This window comes from Pongo pygmaeus, chromosome 3, assembly GCF_028885625.2.
Source record: "Pongo pygmaeus isolate AG05252 chromosome 3, NHGRI_mPonPyg2-v2.0_pri, whole genome shotgun sequence".
Classification (NCBI taxonomy): domain Eukaryota; kingdom Metazoa; phylum Chordata; class Mammalia; order Primates; family Hominidae; genus Pongo; species Pongo pygmaeus.
In genome coordinates, this window is record NC_072376.2 from 24444599 (window position 1) to 24461728 (window position 17130).

Genomic DNA, 17130 nt, shown 5'->3' on the forward strand with positions numbered 1-17130 from the left:
GCTCCTTAAAAAGCCTCTTGGCTAGGTTACTGATGACAAATAGGTTTTCACTTTTATGGCAGCTCCTTCATTTTGCTTGGGCTGCTGTGTTCAGAAAGATTGTGAGGCCTCATTTAGACTAAGCACAGAGGAGTACTGGGGTGTATTTATAATATTTTTCCTGGGCTGTTTAGTAGTAGATTTTAAAGTCATTTGATACAGGAGGCATTTCTCAGTATAATTTGATTGTCCCTTAACTACAGTGGTTAGTCAGAGATGTCTATGTATTTACTGTGTGGGAATTCAGTCATCACCCAAAACATCTTGAAAAGGGAATTAAAGAAAATTGAGGCCAGGCATGGTGGCTCATACCTGTAATTCCAGCACTTTGGGAGGCCGAGGTGGGTGGATCACTTGAGGTCAGGAGTTCGAGACCAGCCTGGCCAACATGGTGAAATACCATCTCCACTAAAATTACAAAAATTAGCCAGGCGTAGTGGCAGCGTCTATAATCCCAGTTACTTGGGAGGCTGACGCAGGAGAATCGCTTGAACCTGGGAGGCAGAGGTTGCAGTGAGCCAAGATCGTGCCACTACACTCCAGCCTAGGTGACAGAGTGAGACGCTGTCACAAAAAAAAAAAAAAAAAAAAAAGAAAGAAAAGAAAATGGAGCACTACTGTGAGGTAGGCACTGTGCTAGGTGTTTTACATGAGATATTATTTAGTCCTGCAGAGGTGGTTTACTTCAATGAGAAAATTGAGGCTTACAGGAGTTATACTTTATCACGTTCACACTATGAGAAGTACTAAGCTGTGACTCATCTTATGCCTGATTCTAAAAGATTATTTTTAAATGTAAAAGCAGATAGTAATATATGATGCATAGCGATTTAATTTGAGGATACATAAGGAGAGAAAAGGTAAGGACTTATGCAGGGATTTATCATAGTGATTATTGAGAGAAAATAGAGTATTGAAGACGGAGAAAGTAGAACCAAATGGCCCGTGGTTTCTTCCTTTGAACTCATCACTTTGGTCATTTTGTATTATTTCCTTCTGGCTTTTTTTCCTATGCCAGGTTTGTTTGTAGCCGTAATGTATACATAGTTTTGTATTCTGTCCTTAACACTTTTATCTGATAAGCATGTTTCTGTTAGAAGGATATTGGTGATTTAATTAAACTCTGTAAGAAAATCTAGGTGATCTTATTTCTAGCATAGTAAAATTTTAGTTTGGAGCTAAACCACTGTTCTTTTTTTTTTTTTCACTCTCTTTTTTTTTTGAGAGAGAGTTTCACTCTTGTCACCCACGCTAGAGGGCAGTGGCGCGATCTCGGCTCACTGCCACCTCCACATCCTGGTTTCAAGTGATTCTCCTATCTCAAGCCTCTAAGTAGCTGGGATTACAGGCACCTGCCACCATGCCCAGCTAATTTTTGTGTTTTTAGTAGAGACAGGGTTTCACCATGTTGGCCAGGCTGGTGTCAAACTCCTGACCTCCAGTGGTCTGCCCATCTTGACCTCCCAAAGTGCTGGAATTACAGGCGTGAGCCACCATGCCAGGCCTAAACCACTGTTCTTATCTTTGTAGTGCCAGAGTATGTTTTTTTGATTAAAAAAATTTTGAAATTCGTATTTTATATTAATTAGAACATAAAAGCTTGGTAAAATATGAATTATTAAAGAATTTTCAAAAGGTTATTTTTTTTTTGGGGGGGGCCATAATTTCATCTTTTATCTAGTGCTAATTCTTGCCAGCATGTCTCAGTAAAATGCTTTTCAATATCTTAAACCATCTGTGACCTATTACCTTGGATTGTGTAGCCAGAAGTCTCCATCCAACCATCTGTCCACCTAGTCATTCATTCACTCATTCATTCATTCAGCAGGTATTTATTGAATGCTCAAAAAGCATTTAAAATGCTAGTAATGGGGTTGAGATATATAAATAAAGATAATTTAGTATAAAGTAAGGTGTGTTAAGTATCCACAGTATTCATAGAAAAGGCTAAGTGCTGGCCGGGTGCGGTGGCTCACGCCTGTAATCCCAGCACTTTGGGAGGCCGAGGTGGGTGGATCACGAGGTCAGGAGATCGAGACATCCTGGCTAACACGGTGAAACCCCGTCTCTACTAAAAATACAAATAAAATTAGCCGGGCGTGGTGGCGAGCGCCTGTAGTCTCAGCTACTCGGGAGGCTGAGGCAGGAGAATGGTGTGAACCTGGGAGGCGGAGCTTGTAGTGAGCCAAGATTGTGCCACTGCACTCCAGCCTGGGCGAGAGAGCGAGACTCCATCTCAAAGAAAAAAAAAAAAAGCAAAGGCTAAGTGCTTTAGAAGTCAGAAGCCTTAGGGCGTAACTTGTGGCTTAGGTGATCAGTACAGGGTAAGGAGAGGACATCTGAACAGGTTTTGGAAGATGGGTAGAAATTTAATATCATTGATTTCACTGTATCACTTTGTAATCAATGTTCCTGTGCTTTATTATATGCTTTCTCTGGAGCAAACGGTTTGAAAGCAGTAATTCTGAAAATACTCAGTGTCTTAAGATAAAGAGTCCTATTATAATTTGGGCTTTTTAAAATCAAAGGCATAATAAATAACCTATTCTCTTTGTCTGTCTTCAGCCTGAGACTAGCAGTTCATTGTTATGTGTAAGTAGACCTAAGGATGATGTACTATTGCTTGAGAGTGTAATTATTTTCTAATGTGGATAATTTAATTTTGTATAACTCATTTATAAGTTAGCTTATTAAACAACTATTATATTTGAAAATATTAAACTGCTTTTAAACTTTATACTGATTCTTAAAATTATACATATTCTATAAAGCAAATTTTTCATGTTTTTGTGCAGTTACAATAGCTTTTCATTGACTAATTTATTTTCAAAATCATTTATAAGGACTTATGGTAGCTAGCCAGATAAATTGACCTGTTAGCTGATTTTTATTATGGGATTGGTAGCGCTGCACAGATTTCTAGGTTTACAGAGTAGGATTTGATTTTCATTTTTCTAATCTCACTCTTTGAACCATGCTTTCTGTTTCATATGTGTTCAGTTGACATATTTACGTTTTGTGCCTGAGATTTGCTTTTTTTATATAGTTTTTAGCTGCCTGTTATGCTCTGAAATGTGTTATTATGTTTATTATATAGTATGTTTGCACCCTTATTGTGACCTATGAAGACTTAGGGAAGATATTTAAATGCTAAAGTCAGCATTAATTTATGTGCATCCAAATAGTTTTGTTTCGTTGATATTTCATTTGGTTATTTTTTTTCAGATCTCATTTAAACTGAGATTTTCAAGGTCTGCTATTAGAGAAATGCCATAAACATAATTTGTGTACTCCAGGAAAGGCAAATGGAACATCAAATGGAGATCAATAAAAATGACATTTCAAAATGCTGGCCTGCAATTTGTGAATCATGCTGAGCCATGCAGCAGAATGAATTTCTCTCCCCCTGGGGAATGCTGGGGAATGTGTTGTAAATACGAATAAGGGGGGAAAGCTGAGTAATCTTGAGCGCTTCATATTCTCATGTTCTCTCTACCAAACTTTTAGAAGGCCGTGTGTCTGAATGTTAAATTTAAGGCACGATAGTTGCTGATTATGTTGCGATTTTGAATAGAGAGAAATATGCACAAGATCTCAGTTTATCTTTTATCAAGAAAAGGTTAATAAACTAGCAGTGAAGCTTTCTGAAGGGCAGTTTGGAAATACTTAAAGGAAAGAGGTAATTGACAAGGCACAAAGATGTATCATGTAAGTGGAGGTTCATTTTGCAGTGTTCTTTTCCTTCTTTTAAAAATGATTAAACTCAGCTCCTTATGGTGAGTGAATCATCACCACATCAGCCCCTCATTGCTTTGAACTTTCTTTCCTCCCTTCCTAGTGATTTTGCGACTTCTGCCTTCAGCTAGTGTTACTCAGTGGGTGATAGGTAGTCCTTTTAACCATATTTGAGTAACAAAACCCGACACAACTTCCTCTACTTGTGGGATTTTCCTTTCTTAGGTCCTCTAAAGGCCTTAATTGTTGTTGTTATTCTTTCAACCAGGTATATTTTTTCTTTCTTTTCTCTCTCTGTCTCTTTCTTTCTCTCTCTCTCTTTCATTCTTGCTGCCGCTCTTTCTTCCTTTCCTTTTCTTTCTTTCTCTTCTTTCCTTTCTTTTCTTTCTTTTTTTTGGAGGCAGAGTTTCATCTGTTGCCCAGGCAGGAGTGCAGTGGTGCATTCATAGCTCATTGTAGCCTCCAACTTTTGGGATTAAGGGGTCTTCCTGGCTAATTTTGTTTGTTTGAGATGGAGTCTTCCTCTATTGCCAAGGCTGGAGTGCAGTGGCGTGATCTTGGCTCACTGCAACCTCCGCTTCTGGGGTTCAAGTGACTCTCCTGCCTCAGCCTCCCAAGTAGCTGGGATTACAGGCACCCACCACCACGCCCAGCTAATTTTTGTATTTTTAGTAGAGACAGGGTTTCACCATGTTGGCCACGCTGGTCTTGAACTCCTGACCTCAAGTGATCTACCTGCCTCAGCCTCCCAAAGTGCTGGGATTACAGGTGTGAGCCATGGCGCCCGGCTCTGGCTAGTGTTTTAAAATATTTTTAGAGATGGGGGGGTCTCAATATATTGCCCAAGCTGATCTGGAACTCCTGGAATCAAGTGATCCTCCTGCCTCAGCCTCCTGGGTAGCTGGGATTACAGGTGTGAGCCACAGTACCTGGCCAAGGGATATTTACTTCTCTAATATCAAATGCATGTCCTGTTGTTCTGTTCTGGTGGCTGACTGAAAGTACATGATGTGTTTCAGTAATGAATCATAGGGTGATGGCAATTAACTCTCCACCTGTAATTCCAGCCATGCACAACACTTGCCTGAAGACATGACAGCTTCAAAAGCAAGGACCAAGTTTTCAAGAGGTCTGAACTACATCTTGGCCTCTGTTTGGCTGACGGCAATTATAAATCATCTCCATATTGCAGATGCTAAAATGTGAAAAAATATACACCTTAGAAATGATGAAATAGAGTGGTTGGATTTTGCTTTGTGATGCAGGTTGACAGGCTCTCTTTTTATTTATTTGTTTATTTGTTTGTTTTTGAGATAGGGTCTTGCTCTCTCACCCAGGCTGGAATGCAGTGGCATGATCATGGCTCACTGTACAAAGATGTACAACTATCACAATCTATTTCCAGAACATTTTCATCACCTCAAAAGGAAACCTCATGCCTGTCAGCAGTTACTCCCATTTCCCCACTCCCCACCCCAGCTTCTAGCAACCACTATTCTACTTTCTGCCTCTATGGATTTGCCTATTCTAGACGTTTCATATAAACAGAATCATATAATAGCAGATATCATTTTTGATTTAACTTTTTTTTTAATTAATAAAAGACTTCTGTTTAAAAACCACTGAATTGTACACTTTTTTTTTTTTTTATTTTTTTGAGACGGAGCCTTACTGTGTCACCCAGGCTGGAGTGCATTGGCATCGTGATCTTGGCTCACCATAACCTTTGCCTCCCGGGTTCAAGAGATTCTCGTGTCTCAACCTCCCAAGTAGCTGGAATTACAGGTGCACGCCACCATGCCTGGCTAATTTTTGTATTTTTAGTAGAGATGGGGTTTTGCCCTATTGGTCAGGCTGGTCTTGAACTCCTGGCTTCAAGCGATCCACCCACCTTGGCCTCCCAAAGTGCTGGGATTATAGGCATGAACCGCTGCACCTGGCCTGAATTGTCCACTTTGAAAGGGTGAATTATATGGTACATGAATTGTATCTCAGTTTATAAAATCATGTATGTGGTAGTAGAATCAAATCGTTCTATGAGAGTGCATTTGCAAATAATAATCAACGCTCCTGTTTCCACCTCTGCATTTCTCCTTCCCCAGTAGCAACTATAGTCGCCTCTTAAGGCTAATTCTTTGCATCACATCAAAAGGCAGATAATGTTTGGTTGTTCCTTTTTGTGATATTAAGATTAATCACATGTTCAGGTAAACCATCCATTACAAAGCTCCCCATCAGCCCTTTGTCTAATGATTTTAGCAGTAACTGATGATCATTGCCCAGAGGTTGTAAAAGGTTTTGGAATCTTGTCATTGTTTATGCATTCATTAGCTGTAATTCTTCTGTAAAAAAGAACTTTGTTTCATCAACTGTCAGCTTACTTTGTTACAGTTCATGTGGGAAAGAAAAGATAAATGTTTCATCCTTCCCCTCCTGTCGTTTTTAACTAGTTTTTGGAAAAATGATTTGGTACTGCAGCAACTTCCAAAGTTGATTAATCAGGATCATTGTTCTGTTGTTGTTGTTTTTTTTAATATCACTATGAAAACATATATTTTTAAAATTTGGTGTTTTGTAGTTCTTTGAGATTATTACTCTTTATGATATACCACTTTTGGAATTTGATTTAATTTTCACAATGTGATGGGGGTTGTATGTAGGGTGACTATAGAATTTAAATCCAGACCCAGATACTTCTTGAGACTGGAGGGGAAGGAGGCAATAACCAGATAGAACTCCAGGATGGAAGATGTCAACTGGGACTGTCCTGGGCAACCAGGGATGTGTGGTCACCCTAGTATATGGGGATTGTTAGCGGAAAATTCACTTTTCCCCCGACATTTTTACCTTTACTGAGGTATGATACTTTACATATAATAAATTGCACATATTTAAAATGTACCATTTGATGAATTTTGACACATACATCTGCCCGTGAAATCATCACCACAGTCAAGATAATGAACATACTATTACCTCCAGAAGTTTCTGCCTGCCCCACTATTTTATATCCCTGCACCCCTAGGGTCCCCAGACATCCACTGATCTGCTTTCTGTCACTATAGATTAGTCTGCATTTTCTAGAAGTTTATATAAAGGTAATCATACAGTATGTACTGTTTTTTGTGTTTTTTTTTTTTTGAGACAGTCTCACTCTGTTGTCAGGCTGGAGTGCAAAGGTGCAATCTCAGTTCACTGCACTCTTCACCTCCCAGGTTCAAGCGATTCTCCTGCCTCAGCCTCCCAAGTAGCTGGGACTACAGGTGCACACCACGCCTGGCTAATTTTTTTTTTTTTTTTTTTTGTATTTTAGTGGAGACGTGGTTTCACCATGTTGGCCAGGATGGTCTCTATCTCCTGACCTCATGATCTGCCTGCCTCGGCCTCCCAAAGTGCTGGGATTACAGGCATGAGCCACTGTGCCTGGCCAGTATGTACCAGTATGTACTGTTTTTTAAGGGCAGGTGCATTCATTTATTTAGCATAAATATTTTTGATATTCATCCATGTTGATGTGTTTGTCAACAGTTCATTCCTTTATTCACAAATAATGTTCCACTGTATGGATATTTCCATTCACCTGTTTGTAGTCCTATAAGTTTCCTGAGTTACTGACTCTTAGAAAAAAGCTGCTATGAACATTTATGTATATGTCTTTGTATGGACTCATGGTTTTATTTCTCTTGGGTAAATACTAGGAATAGAGTGGGTGGATCATATGGTGGATATACGTTTAATTTTTCCCAAACTGCCAAACTTTTCCAAAGTGGCTGCACCATTTTACTTTCCTATTAGCAGCGTATGAGGAATCAGATTTTTTCCTGTCTCCTACAATACTTGTTATTATCTGTCCTTTTAATTATAGCCATTGTGAAGTGATATTGCATTGTGATTTTAATTTGTGTTTATGACATGGAGCATCTTTTTATGTGCTTGTTGACTGTTTTTGTATTATCTTTGGAGAAATGTCTATTCAGTTCCTTTGCTATTTTTGAATTGGGCTAATTGTCTTTTTATTGTTGAGTTATTCCTTATACATTGTGGATACAGTTCCTTTACCTGGCATATAATTTGAAATATTTTCTGCCATTCTTGGGTTGTCTTTTCACTCTCCTTTTTTTTTTTGGCAGTGGTGCCATCTTTGCTCACTGCAACCTCCGCCTCCTGAGTTTAAGTGATTCTTGTGCCTTAGCCTCCTGAGTGGCTGGGATTACAGGCGTGTGCCACCACACCCGGCTAATTTTTTTTTAATAGAGATGGTGTTTCACCATGTTGGCCAGGCTGATCTCAAACTCCTGACCTCAAGGGCTGTGCCTGCCTCAGCCTCGCAAAGTACTGGGATTATAGGCATGAGCCACTGTGCTGTCTTTTCACTTTCTTAATGGTATCCTTTGCTGTGCAAAAGTTTAAAATTTTTTATTAAGTCCAATTTATTTATTTTTGTCACTTATGATGAGTATCTTTTGAAGAAAAAATTTTAAGTCGTGACGAAGTTCATATTATTGATTCTTACACTTTGTGCTTGAGTCTTATTTAAGAAATCTTTGCCAAACCCAGTCATTATTATTTTCTAATATGTTTTCTTTAAAGTTTTCTAGTTTTAGTTCTTAGAGTTAGGTCTATGATGTATTCAGGGTTAATTTTTTTTATATGAAGTGAGGTAAGAGTCAAGGTTCATTGCTTTGCATATGGCTTTCAGACTTTTCCAGCACCTTATCTGCTGTGGGATTAGAGAGAGAGAAAAAAAAACTTTTCCAGCACCATTTGTTGATAATATTATCCTTTCCTCATTGAATTGATTTGGCACCTGCATTAGTTTTCCTGTTTCTGCTGGAACAACTTAACCACAAGTGTAGTGGTTTACAACAACATAGATTTATTATTCCAGTTCTGGAAGCCAAATGTCCAAAATCAACTAAAGCAGGTTAAAGTTAAGCTGTTGGTGGGGCTAGTTCCTTCTGAAGACTCTGAGAAGAGAATTTGTTTCTTGCTTTTTCCAGCGTCTGGGGCCACCTACATCTTTTGGCTGTGGCCCCGTGCTCTGTTTTCATAGCACATCACTCCAGTCTCTGCTTCTGTCACCACATAATCTTCACCCTCACTCCACTGCCTCTGGCTTGTAAGAACCCTTGTAATTATGTTGAGTCTACCCAGATGACCCAGGATAACCTCCGCATCTTAAGATCCATCACTTCATGACATCTGTAAATTCTCTTTGGTCCTATATGTGTATTCACAGGTTCCATATTCTCTTTGGTAGGATGTGGGGAGTGAGGGGGCATCATTCAGCCTACTGCAGCACCTTTCTCAAAAATCAGTTAACTTTATATGTGTTTTTTTTTCTGGACTATTTTTTTCCCTTGACCTATAGGTGTATCTTTACATAAATACCACATTGTCTTGATTACTGTGACTTTATAGTGTCTTCTTGAAATTGGGTAGTGTAAGTATTCTTTGTCCATTGTTTTCAAAGTTGTTTCCGCTATTATAGGTCCTTTTTATTTTCTTATGAATTTTTTGAATGAGGTTTTCAGTTTCTACAAAAAATCCTGCTGCGATTTTGATTGCGAGTGTGTTGATTTTATAGATACATTTGGGGAGAATTGACATCTTAATAGTATTGAGTTTTCTAGTCTGTGACTGGTGTATCTCTTCAGTTACTAAGTCATCTTTAATTTTTCTTGGTGATGTTTTGTAATTTTCAGTGCACTGCAGTTACACATCTTTTGTCAGATTTATCATGAAGTATTTCATGTATTTTAATGTGGTTTTAAATTGTATTGTTTTAAAAGTTCAGTTTCTAATTGTCTATTGCTAGTCTTTAACAGTACAGTTGATTTTATATATTGATCTTTTATTTTGAAATCTTGATAAGCTTACTAGTTCTAGCAGGCTTTTTGAAGATTTCCTTAGGATTTTGTACATGTATGATCGTGTTGTCTGTGAATAAAGAAGTTTTAATGTTTCCTTTCCAATTTATGTCTTTTGTTTTTTTATCTTGTCTTATCAAACTGGCTAGAAACCCTTAGTCAATGTCGAGTAGAAGGCTGAGAGCAGACATCTTTGCTTTGTCCGAGTCTTGGGGAAATGTATTCAGTCTTTCAGCTGTATGGTGTTAGCAATAGGTTTTTCTTCGATGCCCTGTGTCAGATTGTAGAAGTTCCCTTCTATTCCTGGTTTTTTGAGAATCTCTCTCCCTACCTCCCTTCCTCTTTCCCTCCCTCCCTTCCTCCTTCCCTCCCTCCCCTCCTTCCTTCCTCCTTCCCTCCCTCCCTTCCTTCCTGTCTTCTTTTTCTTTCTTTTATTTCTTTTTCTCTGTCGCACTCTGTCACCCAGATTGGAGTGCAGTGGGACGATCATGGCTCACTGTAGCCTCTACCTCCTCGGTTCAAGTGATCCTCCCACCTCAGCCTCCCCAGTAGCTGGGACTATAGGTGCGTACTACCACACCCAGCTAATTTTTTTACTTTTTGAAGAGATGAGGATCTTACTATCTTGCCCAGGCAGGTCTCAAAATCCTGGGCTCAAGCAGTCCTCCTGCCTCAGGCTTCCTAGAGTGCTGGGATTATAGGCATGAGCCACCATACCCAGCCTGAGAAACTTTATCATCAGTGGATGTTTGATTTTGTCAAGTGCGTTTTTGGGGGGCACCTAATGAAATTATCTTTTTTTCAAAAAAGCCCGTTAATATGAATTACATTGATTGAATTCAAACTTTTAAACAACCTTGCTTTGCTAGGATAAACTATATTTGGTCATGATGTAATAGCTTTTTATATATTGCTGGTTTTGATTTGCTTAAATTTTGTTAATAATTTTTGAGTTTGTGTTCATGAGGCATGTTTGTCTGTAGTTTTCTTGTAATTTTTTTTCCTGGTTTTGGTATTGGGATAATGGTGGCCTCATGAAATGAAATGGGAAGTGTTCTCTCTTCAGTTTTTTGAAAGAATTTGTGTAGAATTGGTATTGGCCCAATGTCATCTTGCTTGTATTGTTTTCAGTGAGAAGCCTGATGTCATTTTTATCTTTATCTCTGTTCCTCTTTACATAATCTATCTTTTTTTTTTTTTTTTTTTTCCAAGACGGAGTCTCACTCTGTCTCCCAGACTGGAGTGCAGTGGCACGATCTCTGCTCACTGCCACCTTTGCCTCCCAAGTTCAAGCAATTCTCCTGCCTTGGCCTCCTGAGTAGCTGGGATCACAGGCACCCACCACCATGCCCAGCTAATTTTTGTATTTTTCATAGAGATGGGGTTTTGCCGTATTGGCCAGGCTGGTCTCGAACTCCTGACCTCAAGTGATCCGCCCACCTCAGCCTCCCAAAGTGTTGGGATTACAGGCTTGAGCCACCGTGCCCAGTCCACAATCTATCTTTTTTCCTCTGGTTTCTCTTTATCATTGCCTGTTTGTTTGTTTAGAGAAAGGATCTTGCTCTGTCACCCAGGCTGGAGTGCAGTGGTGCAATCACGGCTCACTGCAGCCTTGACCTCCCAGGCTCAAGCGGTACCCCCACCTCAGCCTCCTGAGCAGCTGCAACTACAGGCGCTTGCCACCACACCTGGGTAATTTTTGTATTTTTTTGTAGGGACAGGGTCTTGCCATGTTTCCCATGCTGGTCTCGAACTCCTGGACTCAAGCGATCCTCTCACCTTAGCCTCCCAAAGTGTTAGGATTACAGGTGTGAGCCACTGCATCTGGACTATCATTGATTTTAAATCATTCTGGCCAGGTGCAGTGGCTCTTGCCTATAATCCCAAGACTTTTGGAGGCCAAAGCAAGTGGGTCACTTGAGCCCAGGAGTTTAGACCAGCCTGGACAGCATAGCAAAACCCTGTCTCTACAAAAAATACAAAAATTAGCCAGGTGTGGTGGCAAGCACCTGTAGTTGCAGCTGCTGAGGAGGCTGAGGTGGGAGGACCGCTTGAGCCTGGGAGGTCAAGGCTGCAGTGAGCTGTGATCACACCACTGTACTCCAACCTGGGTAACAGAATGAGAGTCTGTCTCAAAAAAATGAAAATAAATAAATAATTTTATTATGATGTGTCTTGTAGTTTTCCTTCATGTTTCTTGTACTGTGGTTCTCTGAGCTTCTTGGATCTTTTGATGTAATTTTGAAAATATAATAAATGATAATTCAAAATCCACCCTCCCCTTTATTTTGAGGGCTTCATTTCCACATATTTAGGCTCCTCAGTTTTTCATTTTATATCGTTCTGAGACCATACCTTCAAGTTCACAAAGCTTTTTGCTTTAGCCCCTGAACTACTGTTATTCCCCATGTAAGGTGTTTTTTTTTTTTTTTTTTAATAATTTTAACAAACCTTTGTAGATTTCGTCTTTTTATGTTTTCCTTTTTTCTTTTTTTTTTTGTTTGAGACAGAGTCTCACTCTGTCACCAGGCTGGAGTGCAGTGGCGTGATCTCGGCTCACTGCAACCTCTGCCTCCTGGGTTCAAGTGATTCTCCTGCCTCGGCCTCCCAAGTAGCTGGGACTACAGTTGCGTGCCACCATGCCCAGCTAATTTTTGTATTTTTAGTAGAGACAGGGTTTCACCATGTTGGCCAGGATGGTCTCGATCTCTTGACCTCATGATCCGCCCGCCTCGGCCTCCCATAAGTGCTGGGATTACAGGCGTGAGCCACCGCACCCGGCTGGATGTTTTTATATTTTCTATGTCTTTGCTTAACAGGCTTATGCTTTCCTGCACCTCTTGAACACATGGAATATAGTTACAATGAGTGGCTTTAATGTCTCTACCAATATCATCCTATGTCATTTCTGGGTTTGTTTAGACGTTTTGATTTTGATTTTTTAATTTTTTATTTTTTTGAGACAAATTCTCACTCTGTCACTGAGGCTGGAGTGCAGTGGTGTGATCTCAGCTTACAGCAGCCTCCGCCCCCTGTGTTCAAGTGATTCTCCTGCCTCGGCCTCCCAGGTAGCTGGAATTATAGGTGTGCTCCACCACGCCTGGCTAATTTTTGTATTTTTAGTAGAGACAGGGTTTCACCATGTTGGCCAGGCTGGTCTCAAACTCCTGACCTCAGGTGATCCACTGACCTCAGCCTCACAAAGTTCTGGGATTACAGATGTGAGCTACCACGCCTTGCTAATTTTTTTTTTTTTTTCTAATCATGAGTCATGTTGTTCTGTTTCTTTGCATACCTGGTAATATTTTATTGGATACTAGTAGTATGGAATTTACCTTGTTATATACTGGATATTTTTAATTCCTTTATGTATTTTTGATTTTGTTCTGGGACAGTTACTTGTTGTAGTGTGATGTTCTTGAGCAGGATTTAGCAAACTACTACCTGTAGCCAACTCTGGCCATGCCTCTTCACTTGGCTGTGTTTGCTTTTGTGGTATCACTGCAGAATAGTTGTGACTGAGAGACTTTGTGGCCTGCCAAGCTCAAAATATTTATTATCTGATCCTTTACAGAAAGTTTGCTGACCCTGCTTTTGAAGACTTGTCTTTAAGCTTTTTAGGCAGGACTGAACAACCTTTCGTGCTTCTAGGGCTAATTTTTCCTTCCTACTGAGGCAGTGCTCTTCTGAGTACTTGAGTGCTTGTGTATTGTGAGGCATTTCCACTCTGGCTTGTTGGGAGACAAACCATTCTGGACCTGTGTGTATTTTCCAGTGATAATTCCACCTGCTTCTGGCCAGTGGTTCTTTCCTTCGCCTTGGGGAGTTTCTGCACGTGCACATGCTGCTCAGTACTCAGCCGAAGACTCGAGGGGAATTGTCAGCCAGTCTGGAGCGTTTTTTCTCTCTCTCTCAGCGTACAGCTTTCTGCTCTCCTGTCCTCCCTGGTTATTCGCCAGTACTCTTCCTGTGAATTCTGGCCGCCTAGCCTCCTGGAGTGCTCAGCTCTGTCTCATCAATTCCTTGGGCTGTGTTTCGGTTCTCCAACCCTGTGCTGCCGGCTCTCCACAGGCAGGAAGCTGGGCAGCCGTACCACTCACCTCTGTTCCCTTCCCTCGGGGTTCACTGTTTTGGGCTGCTAGTTGTCCGGTATCTTCAAACTGCTGTTTCATATATTTTGTCTTTTTAAAACTTCTTTTGAAGGCCCATGGTAAATCTGGTCTCTGTTACTCCATCATAGCTGTCTGTGGAAACTGTCAACATTTTTTTCTTTTAAAGACAGAGCCTCACTCTGTTGCCTAGGCTAGAGTGTGGTGGCATAATCATAGCTCACTGCAGCCTTGAACTCCTGGGCTCAAGTGATTCTCCTGCCTCTGCCTCCTAAGTAGCTGGGACTACAGGCACATACCACCACACCTGGCTAATTTTAAGAATTTTTTGTAGAGATGGAGTCTCAACTATGTTACCCAGGCTGGTCTTGAGCTCCTGGCCTCAAGTGATCCTCCTGTCTTGGGCCCCAAAGCGCTGGGATTTCAGGTGTGAGCCACTGTTCCTGGCCTGTTCAACCTGGTTAGTACTTAGTGATGAAGGTAATAGTAGTAAATTCAGTGTTTCTGTTGCCGAAGAGTGTTTATTGGTCCTTTCACTTGCATTTCATTTCATAGGGCCCTTTCTTCTACTGGCATTCTCACTTTGAATTACTAAGAAGTTTCTTCTAATATCCTTCTATCTCCTTTTTCTTTCTAGTTTTAGATAAAGCTGTCAAAAGAACAGTTATCATAGAAATAGAAACATTTAAATTACCGGCACGATAGCTTATTTCTTGCTGCAACCATTCAGAATATCTGTTTGTCACTGCCTTGTGTGCTTTGAAGTGAAACTGTGCTTAGATATAAAAATTTTAAAACTCACTTTGATTTCCTGTTAAGTTCACAGTTTTTACACTGCAGTTCCTGAATTTAGTTCCATCAAAACTGTGTGACTAGGCCAGGCGTGATGGCTCATGCCTGTAATCCCAGCATTTTGGGAGGCCGAGGCGGGCAGATCACTTGAGGTCAAGAGTTTCAGACCAGCCTGGCCGACATGGTGAAATCCTATCTCTACTAAAAATAGAAAAATTAGCTGGATGTGGTGGTGCGTGCCTGTAGTCCCAGCTACTCAGGAGGCCCAGGCAGGAGAATCGCTTGAACCTGAGAGGTGGAGGCTGCAGTGAGCCAAGATTGCACCACTGCATTCTAGCCTGGGTGACTCCGTCTCAAAAAAAAAAAAAAAAAAAAAAGATATGACTCTTCCCAAACTATAAGGATTTAGTGCACTGTTTATTTTAACCTGCTTAGGTTTAGACATTTCTGACTCTCCACGGTCCTCAATCATATTATTTATTTTTCTTTTGTTTTCTTACTCTGATTTCATAGCTGGCATCACATATACAAAACCAGCAGTTTTTAAACATACTGACCATGATTATTTTCTCTTTCTAATAATCTCTAATAAAATTAAAAAAGAAAGAAAAAAGAAATGGTGACTTTGAAATTGGATATAAGGGTGACTTGGAAGAAATCAAATGGGATATTCAGTGTAGTCTTTTTTAAGCCTTTGAATATTGTCTTCCTGTTTTGGAGGTGAGCTTATAACTCCATCAGTACTGCTAAGAACAGAGGAGCTTTGAGAAACATCTTTTCTTTTAGGAGGTAATTTTTCTTGCTAAGTATGTCATAAGAACTTGAAGAATGATCTTAATTTCTCATTTTAAAATGACTGTCAAGTGAGCCAGACTGTTTAACAGAAAAAGTTGGAACATGTGGATTTGTCAATAAATTTAAACTTGATAGTAGTTGTCATTACTACTAAGTTGTTTGAGTAATATATTATGTTCACGTTTTAAATGGATATTGATCTTCATTCAGTGACTAAATTGGAGCGTCTCAATTCTCATGAAACTGCTGATCGTTTTCCTCTTTGTAGGTATGCAGCCAGACATAAATTCCAGCCAACATTCCACAGATTTCTTCCTACCTTTCTTCTTTACGCGATACTCTTTAGGAAGTAAGAATACTTTTTGGATGCTAAAAATAGCAAAACACGTTGTGTTTACAACGATAAACTTAAAATATATTTCTTTGTGTTTTATTTTGTCTTAAAGGTACTTGAAGTTTATTGAGTTGCCCTTGACTCAGAGAAAGTTTTGTCAAAGATGTCAGCAGTTGCTGTTACCAGATGACTGGGGGCAACATAGTGAGCATCAGGTTCTGGGTGATGTGTCCATCACCCAGTTAAGAAGGCCCAGTCAACTCCTTTATCCACTGGAAAACAAGAAGACAAATGCCCAGTATCTGTTTGCTGATCGGAGCTGTCAGTTCTTGGTAGACTTACTTTCTGCCCTCGGATTCAGAAGAGTACTGTGTGTTGGAACACCAAGGTATGTCATATGATTTTTTAAAGAATTATCTTCTCACCACTATTGAAACTGTATGAAGATTTTATTAAGTAGTTATTTACTCTGTGCAAGGTATAGCATGAAGCTTTGAGTATTTAAAATGTAAAGCACAGTCCCTGTCTTAAGGAGTTTGCAACCTGTATTCCATTTGAGAAAAATCTTCATAGATTTCTTTCTGATGCTTGAGAGAAGATTCTTTCTGATTTAACTGCTAAATTGTTTGTAATTTTAGACCTCTCTGTTTCAGATAAGTTCTGCTCTTAAAAAATATTTGCAAAATTGAAACCTTGATTATACCTGCCAAATTCTCTTCAGTGTTTCATTGAAATATCATAAATACCAGAAGAATGTTGATGGTTTTGTTGTTTGTTTGCTTATTGTCTATGACATTTGTAATTTCTTATTACATTTGCTTTCACTGATTGCTTTAGGTTGCATGAGCTGATCAAGTTGACAGCATCAGGTGACAAGAAGTCTAACATTAAAAGCCTTTTATTGGATATTGATTTTCGGTAGGTTTACGAAATACAGTATTTCCTTTCATTGTCTCCTGTTTCTTTTTAATGTTTTTCTGTTTTTAATTGTTTATACTCTGTTGCAACTCTTTAGTTTACATTTAGAAGTAGTAATTTGTTATGAGGAAACTTTTTAGTCGAATAAATTCAACATGTAATCTGTATTTCAAACAGGGAGGCAGTTGATTTCTCCTTTTGCTGGTGGGCTTCCTAGATTTTCTCTATGAATGCGTCTAGTTTGTCTTTGGCTTATAATCTACAGATGAATCTCTATTGAGTGAGGTTTCTTCTCATACATTATATTCAAAGATAATTCTAAACTGCCTCATACTTAATCAGTCTTCCAGGATTTTGTTTCATTAGATCTTTGAAGTGTGAGAACTCAGACATTTCTTTTAGTATATTTTACTGGATGTTGTACATATTGTCTTTCACTGAACATAGCCTGGAGTGAAGGGAGTGCTAAGCAGGGGATAGACAGGTCCCAAAGCGGAAGATTAGCCGACAGATAGACTTTGTGAGAGGGTCGGAATTA

General features: G+C 39.6%; 1 protein-coding gene across 2 annotated transcripts in view; it reads left to right on the plus strand.

Annotated features, from left to right (window-relative positions):
- The window catches only part of ZCCHC4 (zinc finger CCHC-type containing 4), a 56788-nt gene that overhangs the window by 4429 nt on the left and 35229 nt on the right, over positions 1-17130 (plus strand). For both annotated transcript variants that reach the window (XM_054485019.1, XM_054485020.1), the window contains 2 exons: positions 15787-16062; positions 16512-16592. In XM_054485019.1, the coding sequence (XP_054340994.1) occupies positions 15787-16062; positions 16512-16592 (357 nt within the window). The remainder of the gene's footprint in view (positions 1-15786; positions 16063-16511; positions 16593-17130) is intronic.